This window comes from Heliangelus exortis, chromosome 5, assembly GCF_036169615.1.
Source record: "Heliangelus exortis chromosome 5, bHelExo1.hap1, whole genome shotgun sequence".
Classification (NCBI taxonomy): Eukaryota; Metazoa; Chordata; class Aves; order Apodiformes; family Trochilidae; genus Heliangelus; species Heliangelus exortis.
Window position 1 is genome coordinate 16,561,158 of NC_092426.1, and position 25,310 is coordinate 16,586,467.

Consider the following 25,310-nt stretch of genomic DNA (forward strand, 5'->3'; position numbering starts at 1 on the left):
TTATATTAGTATTGCTTGCTTGTTTTAACACATACTAGGAAGCACTGTGATCTAGAGAACTGAGAAGTAAACTGTAGTAGTGGAGGTAATGATCTAGCAGGGATTTAAATTCCATTTATCTTAAGAAAAAAAAATCTACAGAAGAGGTTGTGGAGTCTGGAGAATATCACTGGAGATACTCAAAATGCAATTTAGGTGGTTTTGGACTATGTCTAGGATGTGAACTGATAAAAAAGTCTTCTTTTGAATTTAGGAAAACATGCAGACATAGAGTAGGACATTCAGTTTGCAAAAACAAACACCATGTTTCTGTGCAAGTATATAACAAACTGTTCATGGAGGCAACCCTTTTGGTAAAAAGGGAGTTCTTTATATTATCAGAAAACAAACCTTTAACAATAGAATGATGTGTCTTTTTTGCATATTTTATATAATAAAAGGCTCAGGCTTATATCTTTTGCACTAATGCAATGATTTTCAAAAAGTCACAGATTAGTTTACTAATACTAGGCCTTTAAAATTTCCAAAGTTTACATTTTCTTTTAGTCATTTAATTACAGCTTAAATTTCTAGTGCATTTGGTATGCACTAGAAATATTTGATTTAACCCCAAAGATATTTTAATCTCAGACAAGCTTTGTTTCTCATCTGTAACTTACTGTAGTTTAAGCACTCTTGGGACTATAAAAATTGCTTATTGAAAACAAGAAAGTATTTTCTACATTTAAACAGTTAATTATGGAGCGATTGGTCTGAATTTACAAGAAATAGTACTTGCTCTAATTCAGAAATATTTTAAAGAAGAAATCTGAAGAGTTAAAATGTGGCCACTGGTTGGGTTTTGTGCAGGTGTGTGAGGGAGAGAGAATGAATGAATGAATTGATACATTCATGTGCCCAGTGCGGGTAATTGCTGTCTGTCCACCAGCACAGAGGAGTACTCAGAGGCCATTCAGTGTTCAGAGAAAGCAGTGAAGTGTGCAAGCTGTTTCTGTGCAAACCTTCAGTATTAAGTCATAAGGAAGTGTATTTCATTAAAAGCAAATATTGTAACTGCTTGGAAGTAACAGTGCAAGCAAGCAGAGATTGCCAATGCATCGGTTCCCTGCCAATGCAGGGAAACAGTTTTCAAGCATATCTGATGAAAGACTAATATTTACCATATATTGTCCATATATTTACCAGTATTTACCATATATTGTCTAAAATGCAAACCTTATTTTATTCTTGTGAGTTTCTTGTTGCTGAACTTTGCATAAGTGATTTTGTTTCAGGTCAGATAACTTAGATGACAGAGGCTCTTTATCTTATGGGTGTGATTTTTATAGTTGTCAAATTTTGTGCAACTTTGGGATATTTGAACGTGTTCAGCTCTTAACAGTTGTGGTGGTTTTCTTCTATCACGGTATTTGGCCAACTTTTCTGAAATGTGAATTAAGAGCATTGCAAAGAGATGTGTTTTAACCAATTGTTTTTTCTATGCAAGTTACTCTCTGTTCTCATTTCTGGAAATTTTCCAGTTTTACAGTACACTTACTGTATTTACATAAGTAATCCTTAGAGTAATGTGTTCTGCTTAAATAATTACATTCTCATTTTGAACAGCATCTTTTGTCCTCAAGAAAATACAGAAGAAGCCTTACTGTTGCTGCTTATTAGTGAATCTATGGTAGGTAAAAAAAAAAGAATGAATTTACATGTGCTATATATGTGTGTATTGTTCCTGTTATTTTTTAAAAATGAGAATAGAACTTCTTTTATCATGCCTTATTTTATGATGTGTGTTCCATATTTTATTACAAAATCCATCAGTTACATCTGAAACTCAGGCTTCTGTTCCTCTGAGACAGCAAGACGAGATCTGCAAGTGTCAGGACTAGGAGTTTTTCGCCTTTAGAGTGGCTGAACTTAGCCTCCTGTCCATAGGTGGGTGAACACAAAGCTAGGTCTTTCATTTGGCATCACTTGTCAGTGTGAACCACTGTTACACCAGCTAGGTGTAACATTCAGACACACTCAAAATGTAGTTATTTTTGTTGTAAATAAAAAAAATCAAACACTATTTGATTAATATAATCAAGATAGCCAACAAAAAATTTCCATTGTGCATTAAGCCTCAGATGTTACTCATATTTGTAAATTATTTTTAATGATACTGGCATATAGGGATGCTAAAGGATATATATTTTGATGCCCTTATTTCCTCAGTAGATGGTTCCTTTCATTGGCCTACTTGTGCCTCTTATGGATCTTTCATATCTTCCTCCAGTGTGGTTTTAATAGTCATCTATTAACTGCCACAGACAGGCATTCTCATACCAGGTTAGTTATATGTCATCAAATGGGAGAAATGAAAGGCCATAGCTGGATTTTTTTCTGGTTTTTTTTGTAACTGGAGGTGCAGAATCTCTAGAATATGAGGCATCATAGAGTAGTCTGTCTCACTGCACATCAATGAGACTTAGTCTTTTAAGTTGTCTAGGTGATTCAGATGATTTCATGCTGTGGCATAATTTCTGTTTTGGTACAGTTAAATGGGACCTATTTTAGTGAGCATTGTCCTGTTTGAACTATTTTAAAGTGGCAAATACTTACACTGTAGTGTAAACTACTTTCCTCATCCTAGTGATCTACCTTGCAATATGTGATGACACAATCTGTCACCACAGAAGTAGACAGAGCAAACATTTCCATATCTTTTGTTGGTTTTACTGCAGTATTTATTTGGCACTGAACGGGGCCGCCTGTGCCTCTCTAAGGTGCCTGAGCAGCTCGTGGTGATACACAGAATTCTCATGTGAACTGTGGTCATGGTGTGAAGTGGAAGCAGTCCCAGTTCTGCAGGATGTGACTACTGATTCCTCTATTTGCATGTGTACTTCCTTGTGTATCAGCATTAAGAGGACAAAAACCAAATTGAAAGTACGGCCCTGTCAAGTCTTTTTTCAGGTTACTTACAGGTTTCCTTTGTGAATTGGATCTGCCTAATTATATCAAATGTTTGTCAATGTAGAGCGTCTGCCCTTAGCAAGCTTTCAGTATCGTTTTCTTTACAAATAGACACTGCAGGTTATCTGAGGCAAAAGAGTTTATTTCAGGGGAGTATAAAATCTTTCACATGACTGACTAACTTTGGATAAATCGTGTTCAGATTAGCTTTCGAAGGGGCACAGGTTTGAAACCAGTATTTAGTGAAGAAATAACAGTAGTTGCAGAAGACTGGTGTTCTGAGATGTTACTGGGTTACTGAAAGTAGCATGATCCCTTGCTTTTTATGAATTGGTAAAAATTAGATAAGGTGTTAAGACATCTGTCAGTCAGGAACTTATTGAATTAAATACTTGAAAACAGAATGAGTATCTGACCTAGAACTAAAGTAATAAAACCACTATGTGTATACAAGCCCTGCATCATACTGCTGGTTTCAAGGAAGTTGTGCACTCTAATATTGACTATTTCTTACTTGGATTAGATCTAGTGCAACATGTAGATTACTTTTTTGTCACCTTGAGCTCCCTGAATCCCCAAATTCAGAAAGGATGCCTTGAGTAAGATTTAAATTATAATATTTATGAAAGAAATGCTCTGGGAATGATAGTTCTCTTCTTCTTAAGTGTTCCAGTTCTCTTACCGGTACATATCAATACAAAATACCTCTTTTAACCACATTACTGATGCTACAGTGCTACCCCATGTCTAATGAGGAAAGTCAGCTGCAACTCCTCAGTGACTCTTGCTGTTAAACATCCTTGTATTCTAGCTGTTACTTTTGAAAAGTATAGGCCAGCCTCTCCATCTCTAGGGAGGAATGAGTAGAAAGGTGGGATCTGAAGGACTGACAGCTTCTTTTTACAGTGCATGTGGGTGTTGCTGCATGTCAGCTGGGCTGTAGCAACAGAATCACAGAAAGGTTTGAGTTGGAAGGCACTTCTGGAGGTCGTCACGTCCACACCCACTGCTCAAGCAGGGCCACCTGGAGCAGGCTTTATCTGCTGCCCAGATGCCTTTTTAGTATCTCCAAGGAGGGAGATGACCTCCCTGGAAACCCTGTGCCAGTTCTCAGTCAACCTTATGGTAAAAAATAAAAGAAGTATCTCCTGATGATCAGAAGGAACGTTCTTTGTTTCAGTTTGTGCCTGTTCTGGGCCCTGTCTCTGTGTGCCACTAGAAGGGGCCTGGCTTCCTTGGCTTTGCATTGTCCCTTCAGGTATTTGTACACAGTCATAAAGTCCTGTCCCTGAGCATTCTCTTCTTTAGGCTGAATAGTTCCAGCTCTTTCAGCCTTTCCTTATAGAAGAAAGACTTCACTTCTTTATTCATCCTAATGGTTGTTTGTTGGACTGTCTCCAGTAGCTCCATATCTCTCTTGTACTGGACCCAGTACTGCTGAATAGAGGGGAAGGATTGCTTCCTTTGGCCTGCTGGCAACACTCCTGCTCTTACAGCTGGGATACCACTTGTCCTCTTTAACAGCAAAGGCACATCTCTGGCTCCTGTTCAACTTGGTGTTCACCAGGATCCGCAGGTCCTTATCCAAAAAGCTACTTTCCAGCTGGTTGGCCCCCAGCATGCTTGGCACTTTTCCTTCCCTGATGCAGGACTTTGCACTGCCCAGTCTGTTGAAGCTGTTGTTGAGGTTTTCTGTCAGTTCATTCTCCAGCCTTTTGAGGTGCCTCTGAATTGTCAGCACAGCCCTTTGGCTTATCACTTCCTCCTTCTAGTTTTGTTATCATTAGCAAACTTGTTGGGGGTACACTCTGTCCTGTCATCCAGATCATAGAGATTTTGAATAGGTGCAGTATCCATCTCTGGTGCACTGGTAGCAGTGCCTTCAACTTGACTTTATTTCACTCTTGGCTTCATTCTTATGTGTTATTCTTAGCTGATGGTAAAATGTCTGAGTGTATTCTTTCTCCCACTGTGGGTGAACTAAGTGATAATAGTCTCATTTGCCTCAGGTTTAAAGCTTTTATGGGGTAAGAGTGTCTGACACATTTAACTGTCACTTTATTGCAGCTGACACTGAGCCACTTCTGAAATACTGAGCACTTAGGTTTATAAATACATTCTGGTTTATAATTATGCAGAAAATGATTTTTCAAATGTATAACATCTGTAATACTTAAAAGGCATCCTCTCCTATAATACAACTTTGGCATTGTCAGCCCTGTTTGCACAAGTGCAGATTCATAGCTTGTTCTGTACTTGCAAAGAATTGAATCAAACAGCGATTAAATGTGGAGTTAAAAAGGAAGTTCTTGAAGCTGACTAAATATTTACGCAGTGTAGACAGGAAAAGCCAAAGACTTCTTGATCAAAAGAAAGCAAAATGTCTGTTTTGTGGTGTGTGTGCGTGGGTGCTTGTTTTTAAACCAAGCTATGGATGATTCAGTTAATAATTCCTGAAATATCTGTGTATTTAATGTTCCTTGTATCTCTTTGAAAAATTCTTTTCAGTATTTAATTATTTTTATTTTAAAGATGCATTGAGTATGTTGAGAGCTAAAAATTGTTATCCTGATCAAGCAGAGGAACAATTTATTATCCTTAATGTGTGTCATTCCTCACCTTGGAACATGAAGGAAAGAAGCTGCCCTTTAAAATATAATGCATTTAAGGCAATGTACTAAGGAGTCCATGGGCTGTGTAATTAAAAAAAAAATGGGGGGGGGGAGGAGAGAGAAGGATCTCTTAAGTTCTGACTTCAGACTACCAGATACACTAGCATTTGTTCCAATGTCAATATCAAACCCCAAGAAAACTAGAAATAGATAAAGAATCAAGATAAGGTGTTTTGGGAGGTGTGGTGGTATAAGTGGGAGAACTACTGGATAGGTCTTAGGTACTGGGTGACCTGAATTTTATCCTTCATTCTTTAACAAGATTTCTCTGTGAATGCAGTGAATTAATTTAATCCAGTTCTAGCTCAGCTTTCTTCCTTCTCAGAAGAAAAGTTTAATTAAGGAATTAGGTTTGCAATGTGCCTTTCACAAAACAGGATTGAAGTACAAGGCATTACTGCAAATATGGCTTGATTCCAAACCTGTGCAGTTTTCATTTATCTCTAGTAACTCCTGAAGGTGACTGTGTGACACTGGGCAGGTTACCACTCAGGAGATGATTGTGTCACAGTGTTACAAAGAGAAAAGAAATTGTTCCTGTTATTTTACAGGAGATGGAATAGAGGATTTGAAGATCCTTCGAATACATTTTACTACTATACAGAAAATAAAATTTAATTTTTAATTAAAATTAATATAAATTTCATAATATTATACTTTAAAAAAGTTCTCATCTTGTTTCTGATAAATCCTTCAATAATTTTAAATACGTTACCCAATTTATGTAATTAGATTCTAATAATTATAAAGAGATCCATATAGAAACAAATCTTGCCACTAATGTATGTAATTGATGATTCTTGCTATTTATGAATTAGTAGAAAACACTGTATCTCTGTATTGCCTGTATCAACTGCATACTGTCAGTCTGAATAGAACAGTAGTTACTTGAGCAAAGATACAGGTTGGATTACCATGTCTGACTTTGTTTCTTTTTTCATGGTATCTTTCAGGCTAACCGTGATGCTGTACTGAGCAGAATACCAGAACACAAAAATGATCGAATCATTAGTTTGCAAAGTGCATCTGTAGTCTATGATTTACTTACTATAGCACTGGGAAGAAGAGGCCAATATGAAATGCTCTCAGAGGTTTGTCAATAGGAGTGAACATTCAGCTGTGTCTTCATTGCTTATTTCTGTTAATTCTGTTAATTATTCTATTATTATGACAGTACTTAAGGGCTAAACAAATATAGGATACAGGCATTCTGACTATTGAATGTATAGTAGAAAAATGGAAAAAAAGTCCTAGATCATATCTGGTATATTTTGATAGTTACACTTTAATCTGAATCTCCTATGATGTTAAGCTCTGAATTTGGGTATTCTTGGAAGTACTTCACAGATGCAGGTTGCATGTGCAAGTCAGTTTTAATCAGTGCAATAAAAAGTCTTTTGTGCAACTAAGGAGTATGAAAGCTCATATGGGACTGTCACCTTACAATATAATCTAATTAGGAATATTTTCATTTACTTTCTGCTACATGGCAAGTTTTGGTGCTATGTAGCACCAAAGCTCCAAGAGATGACTCTCCATATGTTTTAATCTAGAGCTTTTTAAAGGATAGACATCAATTTTCATAATAATTTAATAAAAATTCTGTTTAGTTATGGTCTTGATACAGGGTATTGTACAGTATGAAAAATTCTAGTGGACATTATTATATGTAGCAAACAATACAGGTTATATTTGTTCTGTTTATCTTCAGTGCTGTTCTTTGCTACAGGTTCTGGTAAAGTGTGAGAGCACACTACAGGCCTGGCTGTGCTTTCTCTAATGTTAAGGCTGAGTTTGAATGTAAAAAAAAAATTCAGAGTGTTACAGTTTATCATATACATAGTAGCTATCAGAGCAGAAAAGCTGCTTCATTTAATTGGACTCAGCAGACTAGAAAGCTGATTGCTAAATCAGTTGAATCCAGAAAAATGTTGCTCTTTCCGACTCTCTGGAGCTGTCCTGATTAGTGAAAATAAAAGTAGCAAAATGAAATAATTCTTACTGACAAAGCAGATATGAAACCTTCAGAATTAGCATTTGAACTCATAGGTGTTTGTGTTCTCATTGTTTATTAAGAATTCACAATGTAGGAAGAGTGGGTGTACAATTTTTCTTTGCACTTAAAACTTATCTCCTGCCTTTTGCAGAATATGTATCATTCCTTCTTTCAGACTAAATAGAACAGTACCAGCGGAAGTATTTAAACATAATAAATGGAAAATCAGTTTTCCAGTTTATTATTTTTTCCATTTACAGTCTGACAGCTGTTATCACAACTTATTCGAATTATAAAATTTTAATTGCATGTATTTAAGGTATGAGCCTGTAATGAAATTTTTTTATTAGTATGTAGTTTTAATAATTGAAGAATTCACCTAATTAACAATTTCCCCCTCAAAATTAGTGTTTAGAAAGAGCCATGAAGTTTGCATTCGAAGAGTTCCATCTCTGGTATCAGTTTGCATTGTCCTTGATGGCAGCAGGAAAAGTAAGTCTTAATTTTCTGATGTAATTCTTTTATTGGTGGCTTTTGATAGCATTTGGCACTACCACCATTTTCATCTGTAGTATTTTTGAAAATAATTGGAATCCCTACATCAGCTAAGTACACAGTAGACCTGAAATTATGCCTTGTTCTGTACAAATAATGTTATTTCAATAGCTTCTAGCTTAGGAAGACTGAAATGTGATAATGAGAATTATTTTGCCAACTAAGCTAATTGAATATAAGTAGTGAATTATACCAGGTCATATTAACCAGTAACAGCTTGTTTAAGTGCTGTTTTGATGCCTAGGTCCAAATTAACACTGATTCAGGATGCTCTTGCTTTGATTTGTTTCGTTTTTCCCTTTAGGAATTTCTGACTTCTTTTGTAAATATTACTGTCTTTGTCTTTACTGACCACATGTTCTGTGCAACTAAAGTGAAATGTTTTTTTTTAAAAAGTTTTATATAAACTAGGAAGATATGTTACCAGATGCAGTCTTCTATTTTCTTTTCCATGTCATGTAAAGCAGTCACATTCATTATGTAATGTAAACAAAACTCATTTTCTAAAAGATCATTCTCAGTGGCGGTAGTTTGCTTATCTTCAGTATGGGAGAAAGAATGATTTGTATTTTCATTAGAAAATATTTTTAGAAGCACAGTGATTCTGAAAAGCCTTGATTCTGTTTCCCATTCCCTGTTTATTTACTGTTCTCTTCTAAATTTGGATTGGATGGAGGCAAAGTAAGAAGAGAGGAGTCGTGCAACTCAGGAGTAGCTCTGATATAAGATTGTATAATGAAATCCTGTTGTAACTCCCAAAGAGCACTAAAACACTTCTTCTGAATAGTCTGTGCTCTTCCTGCCTGTCTGAAATGTTATGAGCTTACAGGCCTAGCAGTCTTAAGTGCATCTCAAAACTGTTTTCTGTATCACATACCATTGGAATTAAATTCCAGGCAAATTTAAATGGGGACACCTAAGGATAGTTCACAGGGGTTGAATAGCAGCAGCAGTGCACCAGGTCTTTATGTTTCACTTGCGTGAGGAATAGTGACATTGTCAACAAAGTGTTTAGTAATGTCTTCTTCATGTGGTAAAAATAAATAGGAATTTCTAGCTGTGAAATATATTCATGTGTGTAGTAATTTCAATGAAAAATGTTTTTAACAGTCTGCTCGAGCTGTTAAAGTCTTGAAGGAGTGTATACGTTTGAAACCAGATGATGCAACTATTCCACTCCTTGCTGCAAAGCTGTGCATGGGATCTCTCCACTGGGTAAGCTTTGCCACTCTGTCTTTTCAGCAAGAGCTGAAATGTGACAAAATTTTGCTTTAGGGATGTAGCAAGTATCACTTTTGCACAGTGACTACATGCATGTGGTCAGCACTGAAAATAAAGCACAGATGCATATATGCACAGGATCAGCCCTGCTTGCATGGCTAATTTAAAATAATTATGTTTAATAATTATGTTTATCAAGGTAGCATATCTTCATACTGTGATCTGAGACACAGCTAAACATGTTTTAGAAATCGAAATATCGTTAGCATACAGAGATTAAAAATGCAACTTAGACTTCTTTCAGTGCAAGAATAAAATAACTTTTTCTTTTTTTTTTTTAAGAGAGTGAAACAAATCTCTGATATTCAGGAGACTCTTTATGTGATACCATGTTTGAAGACAACTGGGGTTTCTGAATTCCTAGTAGCAACAGTGTCTTTTAAAAAGAAGCATAACTTGAGTTGTATTTTAGATAACCTTGAAATTGGTTTATCTGTACAACACCCATTTTCAGTGATTGAAGAACATTGTTTAGTTTTCAAGATACATGTGTAGTTTTTAGAAGAATGAGTGTATTTAAAAGGGAGGAAAAGAGGAGAGAGAGGTCACGATGAGAAATAGAGAAAATAGTGCTGTAGCAGAAACATGACTCACTACAGCTGACAAAAATAGTCTTAATAATTAATGTACATCCTATTTCCATAAGTAGTTCCCTATGGATTGATTCCATATGGAGTATCTTGCTGTACTTAGCATTTACCTTTGCTGGAATTGATTAAATTTTAAATTTTTTTTTCTTCTTTCTGGATTGTTAAATAGTCTGCTGGCATGGGTGTTCTCTTAAACCTTGAGTTTTTACATTTTCTCTATTTAGGAGTTCACACATATTCAGCAATACTGTATGTGATGCAGAGTTCTGCATGGTTGTGCTTTTTTTTGTTTGTTTGTTTTGCAGGGTTTGAACCATAGTTCTTGTAATTGATTTTCCTAAAGGAGTGGCTCATGGTGCAAGAGCTCCATAAAATTAAAAAATGGTAGATGACATATATGGACCAAAAAATACCTTTTCATTAAGAAAACAAACAAACAAACAAAAAAAAGCAGGCAAAACCACAGTAAGTTTAGAATGATCTGTGTGTTATGTGCCAAAGATTTTCTCACCCTCTCAACCATAGAAATGAGTGCTTCAGCTTAGATTCACATTCTTTACTCAGTATTTAGCAGGAAAAGAAGTCTAATGAAAAGCTAAATAGTTTTAAAAGCAGTTATGGTTGAGAGTCAACAGATTCAGTGTGCATTGTACACATGCTGTGTTTTCTTCTCATTATAATGTAACCTTTAACTAGTTTTAGACTTACATGGATGTTTTGTAATATTTTCAGTTGGAAGAAGCTGAACGATTTGCCAAAACAGTTGTTGATCTTGGGGACAAAACATCAGAGTTCAAAGCAAAAGGCTACTTGGCACTAGGATTGACTTACAGTCTGCAGGCTACTGATGGTAAGTTATCTTATGTGAATAAGCATTCACATTTGGAAATCCCCATGTTGCCTAAAAAAGGGATAACTAGCAGAATGCTGGACTTCAAGTTTCTGTGTGCAACCATTTTTTCAACTGATATATTAAAAATTCAATGAACACGTGGAATAAAATAGCTTAATCTTGCATATCACTGATTAAATATATTCTTTTCAGCATCTTTGCGAGGGGTGCAGGAGGTCTTGCAGAGAAAGGCTCTTCTTGCATTTCAGAGGTGAGTGGGTATTCATCTTTTCATTTTGTTCTGCTGTATGTAATGAAAATCTTTACTGTGTTAAAAAAGGGACTTGTAAAAGATTGTGTAATCAGGATTTCACCTCTAGGAGTCTCCCTTCATGAGTACAGAATGATCTTCTTTAGCATTTCATTTTCTGTCAGAAATATCTGAGTTGGTTCCTATGGATTTCCTTTTATTCTATTTTAAACGAATTTCTGTGGTTCTCTAGTATAAAGTGTTTGCTCAAAGGACTATTCTGTTCTGGACTAGGAAGGGAAAATGGTATGATGCAAGGTTTCAAGTCAGTGTGATAGTGTCTCTAAAAGAGTTGGTCACTGATTATGTTATATAGCAGGCTTTTGCTCTGTAGAGACAGCAATGATTGAAGCCCTGCTGCTGTGGACAACAGGTGAAATGCAGGTAGTAAGCTGGGGGGAAAATTAATAATACTATGTAGAGGTTTAACAGCACAGAAAGTGACAACACAAATGTCCCATCTTTCACGTGCTGACACAGACATAGCACTGTTGGTGACAACAGTAGTTCATTCTCAGGGGTTTGACTCTGCAAATAAAATTACAAGAAACATGTGAATGAGAGCAATCCTACCTTCATTATAGAAGAAAAAACATATTGATAGCAAAGCTGGGAGAAGTCCTACAACATCTTAAAATGTCTGTTTTTACACCCTTGAAAACCCTGCTTTGGTGAGCAGGTCTGCCAGGTTTTTTGGTTTTTTTTCTCTGTGGTTTGTTTTGTGTTGTTTTTTTTAAAATCACTTACCTAGAAGACCAATACCTGAAGAAGTACAGCTATATTTTGGACCCTTGTCTATGCCAGATTTCGAGGCTACCTGTTTTGATAGGGGCCATTTAGGAAGCTGCTTGTTTTGGTCTTCACACAGGGCTGAGAGGGTGTTTAATTCACTTTAAGTTATTATTTTGGAAGACTTTTAGTGCTTCTATGGTTGGTGTGAAGTTTCACAGAATTTGCCAAATGGTTGATCCATAGTAACAGTTTTATTCTTTCGCTAGCCAAAGCTTGGGTGACTTGAACAAGTACTCACTGAGTTAGAATCTATTGTTCACTCTTAGTCTTGTTTAATTTGTCACCTTAAATTTAAGAAACATCTGTTCCTGGACCCTATTAGGCTTTGTATTTGACTCCAGTCTCCAATTTGGAGACAAACTATCTTCTAATAACTTAAACTGAGTTTTCTTCCTCTTTGGATTCTATGCTTCAGAACTATCCAAGTCAGGGGTGGTGCAATTGCTTGAGTACTGCTTGTGAAGATGACGTAATTCTTGTATTTAAAGGCATGGTTTTTAGGGGGATTTTTTGACTGGGTTATTTTCCCCTTCTTAGATAATTACATGTAGTGTTTCGTTAGGAGTGTATTAATTGTATAATCATTTTGCATTGCTCATTTTTAAAATTATGCTGAAATTACACAATTTCTATTTTAAAATAATTATTTTCTCCTAAAAGTGACGAATCACTGTAGTGAACACCACTCACATAAAAATCTGAGCATACTTGAAAAGATACCACTAGGAGTACGTGAATATAGACAGCTTTGTGTTTGTGTTATGTTTATTTTACAGGGAGAAAATTCACTGTGTTTTTTTTCGTGTTTCCTTGTTTTTAAGGGCTCACAGTTTGTCTCCAACAGATCACCTGGCAGCATTTTACTTGGCACTTCAGTTTGCCATTTCCAGACAGGTTAGTTGTGTTTTAAAAGTGCAGCCTCACACTGTAATATGAAGTTTAGAATTCATATCTGTTGATGGATGCAAATGAACATTTCTTCCATAAAAACCTGTTCTTCCTCGTGTGTGTATATACATATATGTGTTTTTCACATATCTGTGAAAAAGCTCCAGACTATTATCTCTGTAAACCTTCGGTGTTGCATACTTCCCAGGAGTTCTTTCACAGTGTTTCCATCTCTAGGATTAGAAATAAGATGTAAGTCATTCATTTGATTTGTTTCAGTGTTTATGTGGCTAATAAAATGCTAGTTTTACCTATTGTGTGTATTTTCTGCTCCTAATGATTATGTGGAGAGTGGACCTCTTGAATCTAGATTTTAAGTACCTCGACAGTGCTTAAATCTTGAGTACCCCTTAAGATCCATGCCTTTTCCAAACATTTGTGGGAGGTTTGGTTATTTTCAACAAAATAACAAAAATGTATTCAAGAAAACTGGAAAATATTTTAAAGCTATAAAAGAGATTAGAGCTCAGTTCAACTTGTACAGCTGTTACGTTTAAGGGATTAGTGATTCTACCATGTATCACATGAACCCGAATGATGTGGAGCAGCATTGTGTATGTCATGGTAAGCCTTCTCCTGTGTCATGTTTATTTTAGGAAGTCGTTTTGAGCTACTATGCTACTATGTTTGCATACTGTAGGTGACTACTTTTCATTGCTAGTGAGTAGCAGAGACATCAGACTATGTCACAGTAGAATGGGGTAGACTGTCATTTTAATAGCACAAAATAGTTTTCAGTATCAGGCTATGACTGTTCAGAATTCCAAATTTCTAATGTTGCCTAATTACATTTCCTGGTTTTAACACTTAGTGTACTTACTTTGAGTGAAAGCACATGCAGTTTAGATCATGCAATTCTATGTGAAGAACATTTACTGTTGCAGTCTAGCTGAACATAATGCTAAATGCATTACAATTTAAATATTTTCAAATTTTTTTTTCAAAAATTTTGAAAATCAAAGAAATACAGCCAATACTTGAAAAACAGTAAGTGAATATTTTAAAGGGATGAATGGAACTGTTTTAATGAAACTTGTATCTTATTTTCTGCTTTTTACTGTTCACTGCACCAGGTCAATTTTCAACATCTGTGTAGTTTCTTACAGGATTCTATAGGATTCTGTATGGTATCCAGGGGAATATTTTGAAAATTTTGTGGACGTGTAATCAAGTAATAGGCAGTGCTTCTAATAGTGGTGCTTTCTTTTTCTGCCTTTTTTTAATCAGATACCAGAAGCTTTGGGTTATGTTCGTCAGGCTCTGCAACTACAAGGAGATGATGCCAACTCTCTTCATCTCCTTGCACTCTTGCTATCAGCCCAGAAACACTATCATGATGCTTTGAATATCATTGATATGGCCTTGAGTGAATATCCAGAAAATTTTATGTGAGTGAATGTCATGTTTGCTTCAATGCTTTTTTTCATACTTATTTTTCTTAGATTCTCATCTCATTCATTTCAAGAGGGGGAGGATTTGAAGAATGGTCTGTTGTTTTTTTCCCCAACAGTGTTACCCCCTGGACATTTAATGAAGATCTGCTTTCTCTTAAAGGCTTGTTAAGTAGTGATTAAGGATTTGGGTTTGGAAGGGAGGCTAGAGCTGGATGGTTAATCTTATTTTGACTTTTTCTACAGACTCTTTGTTTAGATAATTTCTCCCTATTGCATGCTTCACAGCATTTTTTTGTCTCCTGTTTTTATACAATATTCCAGGAATGATAAACAGGATTTTACTATTAGCTAGGGTAGATTTATTCCCTCCTACAGATAACTCTCTGCAGAATGTATAGAATCTATTCTGTAAAATACATCATAGTGGGGAATCTCTTTTGCCTGAAGTTGGCCAATAACTAAATGAGTGAACAGCGAAGAAGCACATTTGGTAGATGTTCTCTTGTTAAGAAAGAAGTCATCCTTTGTGTTTATTCTTTATGTTAAGTATATTCTTCCTTGACAATTTGTGCTTCCATTTGTGTGTCTATATAAGGTACTGTTGCCTTTTTCCTTAAAAATCTCATCACAACCTGTGTTGATACCACCTTTTCTAAGAACTTCTGTGTCTTGCAGCCAGTTCTGTGCAACTGCTTTTGTGGGCTTTTGCTGTTTCTCACTTTCTAGTTTATCCACAGACATATAATTTGTCTCTGTTCTTATTAGAGGCTTACACAGACACTTTGTGATCTCAGAACTGTCGAGCAGTTCCTCTCCCAGATCTGTCTGTTCTTTCCTTGGGTCTGAAGGACCTGTCAATGAGTCATGGTTTGAGAGGCAGTTGAAGTACCTAATTTGAAAATTATTGAATTATTGTTGAAAACAAATATGTTCCAAACACCACTATCTGTGATTTTCTATGATTTTCTCTCTGTTCTTGGTTCATCTTTTGCCACTTTGTGGCAATGTAAATGACAAAGAAGCTTCTGTATCTCTCAGAATAATAGTCTAGAAGTATTTCTGAAAATTCAGTTCTCCCTATTGTAGTAAGAGAAAAAAGGATCATTCAGTAAAATGTTTAAAATTACTCTTTTGAGCACTCAAAAGGTATTTATGGGGTTTTCAATTATGGCACATGGCCTTTCTGTACTTGATTATAACCTGAGTGGTTAAACATGTTGCCTGAGTTGTTTTAAGAAGTACTGATTTTACTATTAGAATATGTATGTATATGTATCATATGGGTTACAGTCATGGTTCTAAATTGTTAGTCCTGTGATATAATACAAAACCCATGGTAATAAAGTGTACTGTTACAGGCTACTGGTATGGATCAGGGAGTTTGAGGGTCACGTCTTGGCAGTAGGAATTGCCATCAGATGTAGCAACAATAACTGAAGATTCCAAGGTAGAAGACAGCAAGATATTTACTTAAGACAGTCTTTTAGAGTCTTATTTTTAGTACTGTCAGTTTATTCCTGGTTCCCAGAGAAGTCAAGGATATGATTGAGATACCTTATGTGCTTTGTAGAATTGATATGGACAGCCATCCAAACATATCTGGTCAATAAAATAAATTTGGAATTATTCCTTCGTGTAAATGGGTTATTTATCAAGGATTTATCAGCAAAACCTCAAATTCACAATCTCTTCTTTCATCTCTTATCTTGTGCTCTTGAAATAGTTGACAATGGGTATGTACATGTGTCTAAACCACAAATGATAAGTGTATTGTTGATTCTGTTCTTATTCTGCTGCTCCTGTAGACAGTGCAGTCTCACAGTATTTCCTAAAAGACTTGAAAGAGATCCTCTTGTGTTCCTCTAAGGCTTGCTCATTTTTAGACATTCTGAAACATTTCACTATTCACCTTGGGTATTTTATTGGGTTTTGTAAATGCTTCCAGTATCATCACATTTTGTGTTTTATCTTTCAGTTATATCTGCAATCCAAGTTATCTGAGTAGCAGAAGACTTTTTTTTTTATTATTCTTTGTATTCCTGTTAGAATCACTCCATTACCTCAGCCATATGCAAAATGATACTTTGGCAGCTTTGTAGCATAATCTCCGTACTAGGAAAATAATAAAGTAAAACATAGGGTTTCTGATTTATTATTTCTTATTTATTTTATTGTTATTCTTATCCACTTACCTCTGTGTGCTGTGGTTGTATTGCTGCAGCAAGTGCTGTTCTGCCCCACTTACAGCTGTACCTTCTTTTTTTTTGCTCTTCTTTGAAAAGAATCTAACCTTTCAGAAGTTTATAATACTACATCTTTTTAAAATGCCAGAGTTTGCAAGGAAGTCATAGAATACACTATGAGTCATACTGAGAAGTGGATAGTTTCCAGAGCTCTTCTGTTGTAGTCAATTAGTAAGTATGTTGACTGTCAGTTTTTAACCTTTGAAAATCTGGTGCATTCCTAGAATTCATGTTTAATATTTGAGGCATATAGCAAGCATAGTTTCATATCTTAAATTAGCCTTAACCATCCTGCTAAACAACGATGGTAATGATTTTACCCCATGCACCTCTGGTTCAGTAAGTAGAAATTCCTCAAGGCCTGTCATCATCTAAAGGAGTAGAAGTAATGAGCTAACATTGTGTTGTGCTATTAGCAGCAGGATAGAACTTTTTCTTTGAATAGAGAGTTGATTGTTCTTCCTTTATTTGTTATAGTGGCAGCCTAAATACACACTCTGCTCTAAAATCTTAAAGGATATTGGTGAAAAAATAAGAATCCTCTAAAGGGCAAATACATATGTAGTCATGTTTCCCAGAAATTATATAAAAATGCAAGATATTTGCTGAATATTTATGGCACTATTGTTTCAAGCCTAAAATGCTAGATTGTCACCACTCTACTTACCAACGCATTACTTGTGTTTTACAGATCAGTGCAATCAATCTACTTCTAAATGCTAGCTAACCTCTGAAGCCTGAAATCTGAGAGTGCTTTGATCCAGGGACAGAAAGATCTCTAGAAAAATTGATTACTGACCAGATGAAGATTACTGAAAAGATTATTATTACCCTGTTCTAGTGAGATGATGGCAGAAAGGTACCACCACCAAAAAACCTGAATAGTTTTTGAATAGCGTTTGAATTCTTTGTAAGTTACGTTGTATTTTCCCCCACCTTTCATTAGATAACTTGTCCCGTCAAGTTTGATTCCTCTTCAGCTTCACAGCTCTTGAAACAGAAGCTGGGACATGCTGCCCTGAATCCAAAGGGAGTAAGCTGGAGGGAGCTGGAATATATCCTAAACTACTAGGGGACTCAACTGTGAGGGAGGCTTGAGGTCTTTCCTTGAATGTTATTTATTTTAATCCAGTGATTGCCTACTCTGAATGTATAAGCAGTCCCAGAGGTGTGCATTACAGTCTGAAAGTGTATTATAAGGTGATGCAAAGTAATTGTGGTTGTGTTGCTTTGGTTCATATTGGGCTTGTGCATCTTGTGCAATATATATAGTACAGTTACATGTGTGTGATTACCTGAGAGGCCTTAAACTCCTTTCTGTGACTCCAGTCTTTTAATCTCCTTTTTAAGAAGACTCTATATCTTAGTGGTCTTTTGAATTATATGAGATCTTGAAACATTCCTGTCTGTTTCTACTTCATGGTTAGTCAAAAGTAGGTTCTCAGTCAGTGGAGACAGAATTAGGCTTCTTAATTAAATACTTGTGATACAGATAAATACCTGTGATACTGTTTTCTTAATCTTACCTGTTTGGGGTTCCCTTGTTATTTCCAGTGTTGTGGCACTGAAAGTGCCTGAAATTAATGTAATTAGGCAAAAAATAATAAATATTAATTGCTAATTTTATGTTAAAAATTGAAGTTCAATGGATAGCTGCTGACAAGCTTTTGAATTAGCAGAAGTAGGGAACAGCAGATGGGTTATTTAAGGAGTGCAAGCATGTTATTTTAATGTTAAGTACACCCAAAAAGGAAAGACATATGGTAACAAGTTTGAAGACAACTGAAAACTAAGTTCACAGTTTAAACATTTACATTTGTTGAAGTGTGATGGAATTTTTTTTTTATTCCAAAAATATATCATAGAACCATCAGGCCATTTGTCACTCTTCTGAAAATTATTTGAATCCTTTCATTGCCGACCCTCAAGGGCTTTTTGAGCTACAGTAGATTTCCCAGAATTGTAAAGCTTTTTAACATCTCTTTTAGATCACTGATCCACAAACTTCTCCCCTTCTGGGAGTTGTCCGTAATAGGAGAGCTGGCGGTACAGGCAGTGCATGACGATACATACACCAACGTTCTGTGGGACAGGGGTATCTTTACCAATAGTCTATGCTATCCTGTTTTCCCAAGGTCAGTTGTAGTTGCACTGTAGTGTGTGGTGTTGGTTAAGCTTGGTTGGTTAAGCTTTTTTCTTTTATTTATTTCTATGATAATAGAATACTGGGAATTATATGAAAAAGGGCAGTAATATATATTATTGTCAAAACTTGGCGTGATGCTTTTTCAAGTCCGTTCCATATTGATTTATTCCTGTCTATCTTGGGAGTTAAGAGAACTTGTTCTCAGGAATTGTTTTTCTATAAGTGTCAGTTGCTTATATTTTTTCTTCCCCCCAGTCTCCCTCTGGTTTTACGTGCTTTTACAGAATGGTCCATTAAAAAATACATTGTTGATTGTTATATAAAGTAGTAGCTACCTAATTGGTCATTGGCCTCAGGGTATTATTCCTGAATTGCATTTGCTTGGCACAGTTAGGCTGTAGATATTTATTTGAAACTTGATTGAGAGAGTTCCAGTTTGGGTCACGAGCTGGCTGCCACAGGGTGTTCAAGACAGGAAAACAAGAAGTTTTCAAGTATAGCTAATTTGTTCTGGCTTTAGTCAGAAACTATCTTCATTATAGTTTACAGATTCACATTTTCTGAAGGATATAGAGTTCATAAGAGGGAGTACAGTACAGGACTCACTGCTCATTTTGCTTGCAAAGAATCAATGCTGCTACTTCATGAACAAATATACAGGGAATAACATTTCAAAGGATGCAGCTGAGGTCATCCACTATTCATCAAGTGTCTCCACAAAAGTGTGTTATTTTGGGGACTAGGGGCTGGTTTTGTTGCATCTTTTGTTTGTTTGAGAGTCAGGCTTCAAATAGCAATCTGAACTACCTATTTTTACTTCATTTACATTTCTTTAGATATATGGGCTTCCCACTATTGGGGATGTTTGCAGAAAAAGTTGAAGGAGATTAACTCTTGATTAATATTGGAATCATAGAAATCTGTCCCTTTCCTGAACCACTTGGAAAAGGTTTAATGTATTTTAGATATGTTTTGTGATTATTTGAGAAACTGTTTAGGAGACTCTTTTTATTAAATTAAATTATGTTTAACATAACAGGATTGCTTGCTTGACCTCCTTTTGCCAGTGTTAGGCATCCAGCAGTTCAGTCAATTGGGTTTCCAGAAGGAACTGGATTGACAGAAGGATCTGAAAAAAGTAACTAATTAGACATTGCTGAAAATTGTGTTCAGTAACCTCTTGTCATTAATTGTGTGTTGTTAACTTGCACATGTAGCTTGGATTATTGAGGCTCTTTTCTGGCTGTTGACACTGAACAAAAATGAGAAGCAGATGTGATGAATTTGCCAAGAAGAAACTGGCTTCAGGGTAAAGCAAGAGAAGTTGATAGGGTAGCAACGTCACAGAAATGTAAAAGAAATCACCAAGAAATAAGATTAATTTGTTCAGTCATGCAAAAAGTTATTTCAAGGTACTTACAAATGACAATTTTTTATGTTTTATAATAAAATTATTTATATTTATAATTTTCTGATAATAACACTTTCCTTGAATACTCAAAAGGGAGTTGAGTGATTGTGCAAGGGTTCACTTTGCATTTGCAATAGACATACCTATGAATTTCTTTCTGTACTTTGATTGTCATGGTGACAGAAGTGATGCACCTAAGATCAGTGAATATATAAGTAAATCCTTTATAAAACTATGCTTATTTCATATTCTATCTAGTTTCATATTGTGATTCTCCCTGTAGGTTAAATTTTTGCAGTTGTGCCATTTTGTGTTCTGCTGATTATAAAGATGTTTTGGACATGAGTACTAGGAAGCTGTAAGCTTTCCATAGAATTTGTTAAAGGGACAGCTGTCAAAACTATAAATGCTCATATTAATAATTTGAAGTCAAGAGGATAAATTTTTTAGCCACTGACCTTCTATGTATCAGAAACTGCTAAATTTGTTTTAGTTTTTCTATTAATGCAGCTTTATAGACAGCTTGCCTTCCAGAGGACATCCAATCTTAAAAAAAACACTTCAAAAACTGGAGAAACCACTGCAGCAGTTGCAGTCTTCATTAAGACTGTATCTTAATTCTAAATTTGAATTGATCCTTGATTTGTTTCTAGCCATTGTTTTTTATATCATGTTTTACTAAGCCCTCTCTAATGCTGGTGACTTTGTATGCTGATGTTAGCATTTGTAATCAGGTCACCTCCAAATGTCCTTTCTGGTAAGAATGTCACTGTACTTGCTGACAGTAAGACACACACTATTGTCTTTTAGTTGTATGTTGCACTGTTGAACTGTAGCCAGTTTTCATCATATAATTATATTCAATTGCCTGTTTTCTGGCATTTTTATTTGCTTCTTGGTCAGTTATTTCTATGATGCATTTCCACATTTGAGTGCAAAGGCTGTATTTGTTCCCATAGCTATATGCTGGGATTTTTAAGAAGAAATCCAGCTTGAGAGCTATTAAGCTGTGCTGAACAAATTCTTTGGAAAGTTTCCTACTGGGCTGCTCAAGGATCATTTCATTAGGAGAGTACATTACATGTAAATTAGGGTCTTGTTGGATTCTAGCAACATTCCCAATTGAAGGGTCTTAAAGCAATCAGCCCCACTTCGGCCTTTTAAAAGAAGCTACAAATGTTCACACAGTAAACTGTTTGTCCAAATTCTGGACTTAGAATGAAGTAAACTCTGGCAACTCTATGATTTTCTTTTAATTTGAACCTTTTTCTTCTAAACCATTTTTTAAAAGGTGATTACAAGACTGTTAAAAAGGCACATGCTCATAGTATATACAAAGAGAAACTGAATTTGCTAAGGTTGGGGTTCTTCCTACTTCTCAATTTCCTTTTTTTCCTGTAACAGTCATTGAAAGTTTTTCCTCTACGTGTAGCAGTTGAGTGCAAAAAGTGACTTGCTAACACTTTATTTTAAAAAGGTGACTAAGTTTATCTTCTTTCATATCATCAATATTGAATAATATTTGTTCAAACTTAATTTTGTGTGTTCTCCTTTCTGCTTTCACACTTTAACTTCTCTTTGAGGTCTGTTGGTTGAAATGATTTGATTTATACAAACAAATGATACTATGGCAGCTTGTTAGAGAAATGAGATGCAACTGCATGAAGTATGCATGTACATGTAAGTTTCACATCAATGTAGTTATTTTTTCCCTTATATTTGGATCACATGAAAACAAGCACCCAAACAATGGGTGGTTTTTTGTTTTTTTTGTTTTTTTTTTTTTGGTCAGATCACTGTCAAACTAGTTAGTCTAAGATTTCACAAGTGTGACTCGACTGGACACCAAGTGCCTGCCCAATTCACTTTATCAGGAAGAGGAGAGAAAATGTCATGAAAGGCTCATGTGTTGAGGTACGAACAGGGAAGATCACTCAGCAATTACTGTCACAAGCAAAACAGATTCGACGTAAGGAAGTTAGTTAAATCAAGTCATAGTAAGGTAATGAGAAATAAAATCTGAATCTTAAAACACCTTCCTCCTGCCCCTCCTTTCTTCCTGGGCTTAACTTCACTCCCAAATTCTCTGCCTCCTGCCCCCAGTGGCACAGGATGATGGGGGATGGGGGTTGTGGTGATTTTATCACACCTTGTCTCTGCTGCTCCTTCCTTCTCAGGGGGGGACTCCTCACACTCTTCCCCTGCTCCAGTATGGGATCCCTCCCAAAGGAGGCAGTCTTCCATGAACTTCTTCAACACAAGTTCTCCCCACAGGCTTCAGTTCTTCACAAACTTCTCCAGTGTGTGTCCCTTCCATGGGGTGCAGTCCTTTAGGAGCAGCTCACTCCAGCGGGGTTCTCCCCGTGGGGTCAGAAGTCCTGCCAGCAGTGCCTGCTCCAGGGTGGGCTTTTCTCTCCATGGGGCCACAGGTCTTGTCCAAGCCTGCTCTAGCATGGGCTTCCCACAGGGTCACAGCCTCCTTTGGGTGCATTCACCTGCTCCAGCATGGAGTCTTCTGACAGAAGCCACCCCTGTTGCCCTCCCCCCAACCTTGCCATGAAAACCCAGTACGAGTCATATGCTGTGAGGGCTTTCTGTGGGTTTTGGTTTTTTTCTAGTGTAGTGCCTAGGTGTAAAACCAGAGCAACTTCTTTTGAATTTTCAAAACAGTGCCTGTTCACTGAAATAACTAGTTCTCCATACTAATCGTATTACTTGTCTCATAGAGAGCTCAGTCTTCACTATTTTGGGTCTTTACTTCATTGTACAGAGTAGACATGCCCTTAATAATTTAAGACAATATTGGACAAATAGACTCCTTTTTATCTCCAGACATTGTAAGAGTGTTTCTGTGGAAGTGAATTGGTGGCTGTAGCATCTAAGTATCTTATTTCAGCAAGTGAAACAGGCTGAGTGAGAAGGAAGCATATTTAAGACAGTGATTTTATTTTGGAGATTCATGAATTCTTAACTGTGCTACAAATTACAGTAGCTGGCTGGTAGGGAAAGTTTCAGACTATGATTTAATAAGTTATTTTATAATGATTAGGAAATAGAACACCAGGAAGAACCTCAGAAGACGCAAGGCTACATAATTACAGTTGTCCTGTCTTTAATACTTTTCACAAATTTACCAGCAGTATTTTAAGAACAGTTAGGTTATTAGCTTTACCTCTTCTCCAGTCTATGCAAAACAGTATGTGAGGCAGCAGTCTTTTCTACAGTTTCATTTGTAATCTTAAGACCTAACTTCCACTCATAATGTTGTAATAATCTGTATGGCCTTTATATATATTCATTTTTGTTGAAACATTGTCCTCTAGATAAATTGTTCTTTTTCCTTCATGGTGCTTGTCTAAGCTATATTTATAGTGAGAATTCATGCCTCTTGGGTTTTTTGCTAGACTGACTAAATAAAGTCTTTTTCCTACTCTGCAAGCTCCAGCCAGCTGATCACCATTGCAGCCTTTCTCTGCAGCTGATACAATTTGAAATTTCTCTTGTGTGTGTTTTACTGTGTTAACTTTCTAACTGTTACCATGAGAATTCTGTATAACATTCCAGATGTGGTCTCACCAGGGCATTGTAGAGTGGAGCTGTCTCTTTCTTTTTCTGCTCTAATAAGTACATTGCAGAATTGTGTCTGCACTACACTCTGCACAGGTATCTCACCTTGGTGAACTTGGCTGCTAGGCAGCTCTGGATGGAATAACTCTTACCCAGGTTGTTTTGTAAAATCTCATGTTATCAATAATACTCCTTTCATTTTTGTATGCAATTTTTGGTCTGATTTTTTGCATGTTATTAAGATTATATATACTTGTCTTTGCCTTCCCTTGCTCTGGAAAAAAGCACTGGCAGTAGAGTTGTTCTACAAGCCCTAGAGAAATGTTCTTTCTTTAAGTTTTTATTATAGAAAGGACATTCTTATATGCCACTGTTTCACTAATTCAGAGAAATGGATTAATTTTGACTGTGTTAACTAAAATTTTGTAAAGTGTTCCTGTTCTGTCATTGCTTTCATATCTGAGACAACAAAGGATTATGATGGAAGCTGGGGGAACATTCTTCAATTTCCTTAATCTTTGTGTCATCCCAGCCTACATGCCCATACGCATTTTCTCTTCTTTTCCTTCTTAAATACAAAAAAGCCTTTAAAGACTAACTTTTTTGTATAATATTCTGTTCTGGTCTAGTTTAGCTTTACTTTTTGCTATGTATCTGAGATGCAGCTTTCTGTGCTCATTTTTCTCTCTGTTATCTGTCCTCTTCCTATTCTTGATAGGATTCTGCATGTTTCTGATGTTTTTCTTGCACAATCTTATCAATGATTGGCTTGTTAAACATCGAGTTTTACTCTTCAGCTTGAAAGGTGGATCCTTAAACATTTTAACATCTTTGTATTAAATGTCAGACTTCTGCTATATCTCAGATGTTTTTGCTAACTTTTACTATCAAATTATTTGGGTGTATGCCACTGAAAATCAGAGATCTAGTTTAGAATTTTGCATTCTTTATTTATTAAAAAATGCAGTAATATAGATAAGGTTTTGAGCAGCTGTTTTATAGTGTTCTCATTAGTTAGCAAGAATCATCTTGAAATCATGGTGCAGTTTGCTGCTTCAATTGCTCTCTCATGTATTTATCACCTATCAGCTCCAATAATAATTAAGCCCTTCCATTTAAGTTCGATTTGTTCTCTATTTTTCTGTATGGGTAGTTAGTCTTCTAAAATGATACAAATCACTTTATTTTTATCTAATGTTAAAGATCTGCATCTGTATCACTGATACTGGAAAAAATGTCCCATTAGTCTAAGGTCTTTAACAGAACCTGTTTTACCTGCTTCCCTTCCTCAAAGGCTTTGATTCAAACAAATTCCTGCTCAAACATTCCATTTTCAAACATTGTTGACACATATTGTTCTGCTCTTTATTTCTATTTTAAATATTGCACATTCCTCAATATTTGCATTCTTAGTCACAACTGCTGTCCCATTATGTGGTGGCTACTCTGTCATACTTTGTTGAGCACTCTGTGCCAGCAGTTTAAATCACTGACTCTTACAAACTGACACAAGCAGGTGTCGTGGTACTAGTCATTCATGGTACTAGTAAAATACACAGCTTGATTTTCATGATTTTATCTCTTAGTAGTTTCTATCCATTTTTCACCATTTTCTAAAATGTAT

At 36.0% G+C, this 25,310-nt stretch overlaps 1 protein-coding gene across 7 annotated transcripts in view; it reads left to right on the plus strand.

Moving 5' to 3' along the window:
• The window catches only part of TTC7B (tetratricopeptide repeat domain 7B), a 116,382-nt gene that overhangs the window by 38,871 nt on the left and 52,201 nt on the right, over nt 1–25,310 (plus strand). For all 7 annotated transcript variants that reach the window (XM_071745781.1, XM_071745776.1, XM_071745778.1 and 4 more), the window contains 8 exons: nt 1,606–1,669; nt 6,575–6,712; nt 8,026–8,109; nt 9,283–9,387; nt 10,776–10,893; nt 11,089–11,146; nt 12,799–12,871; nt 14,153–14,313. In XM_071745781.1, coding sequence (XP_071601882.1) covers nt 1,606–1,669; nt 6,575–6,712; nt 8,026–8,109; nt 9,283–9,387; nt 10,776–10,893; nt 11,089–11,146; nt 12,799–12,871; nt 14,153–14,313 — 801 coding nt within the window. The remainder of the gene's footprint in view (nt 1–1,605; nt 1,670–6,574; nt 6,713–8,025; nt 8,110–9,282; nt 9,388–10,775; nt 10,894–11,088; nt 11,147–12,798; nt 12,872–14,152; nt 14,314–25,310) is intronic.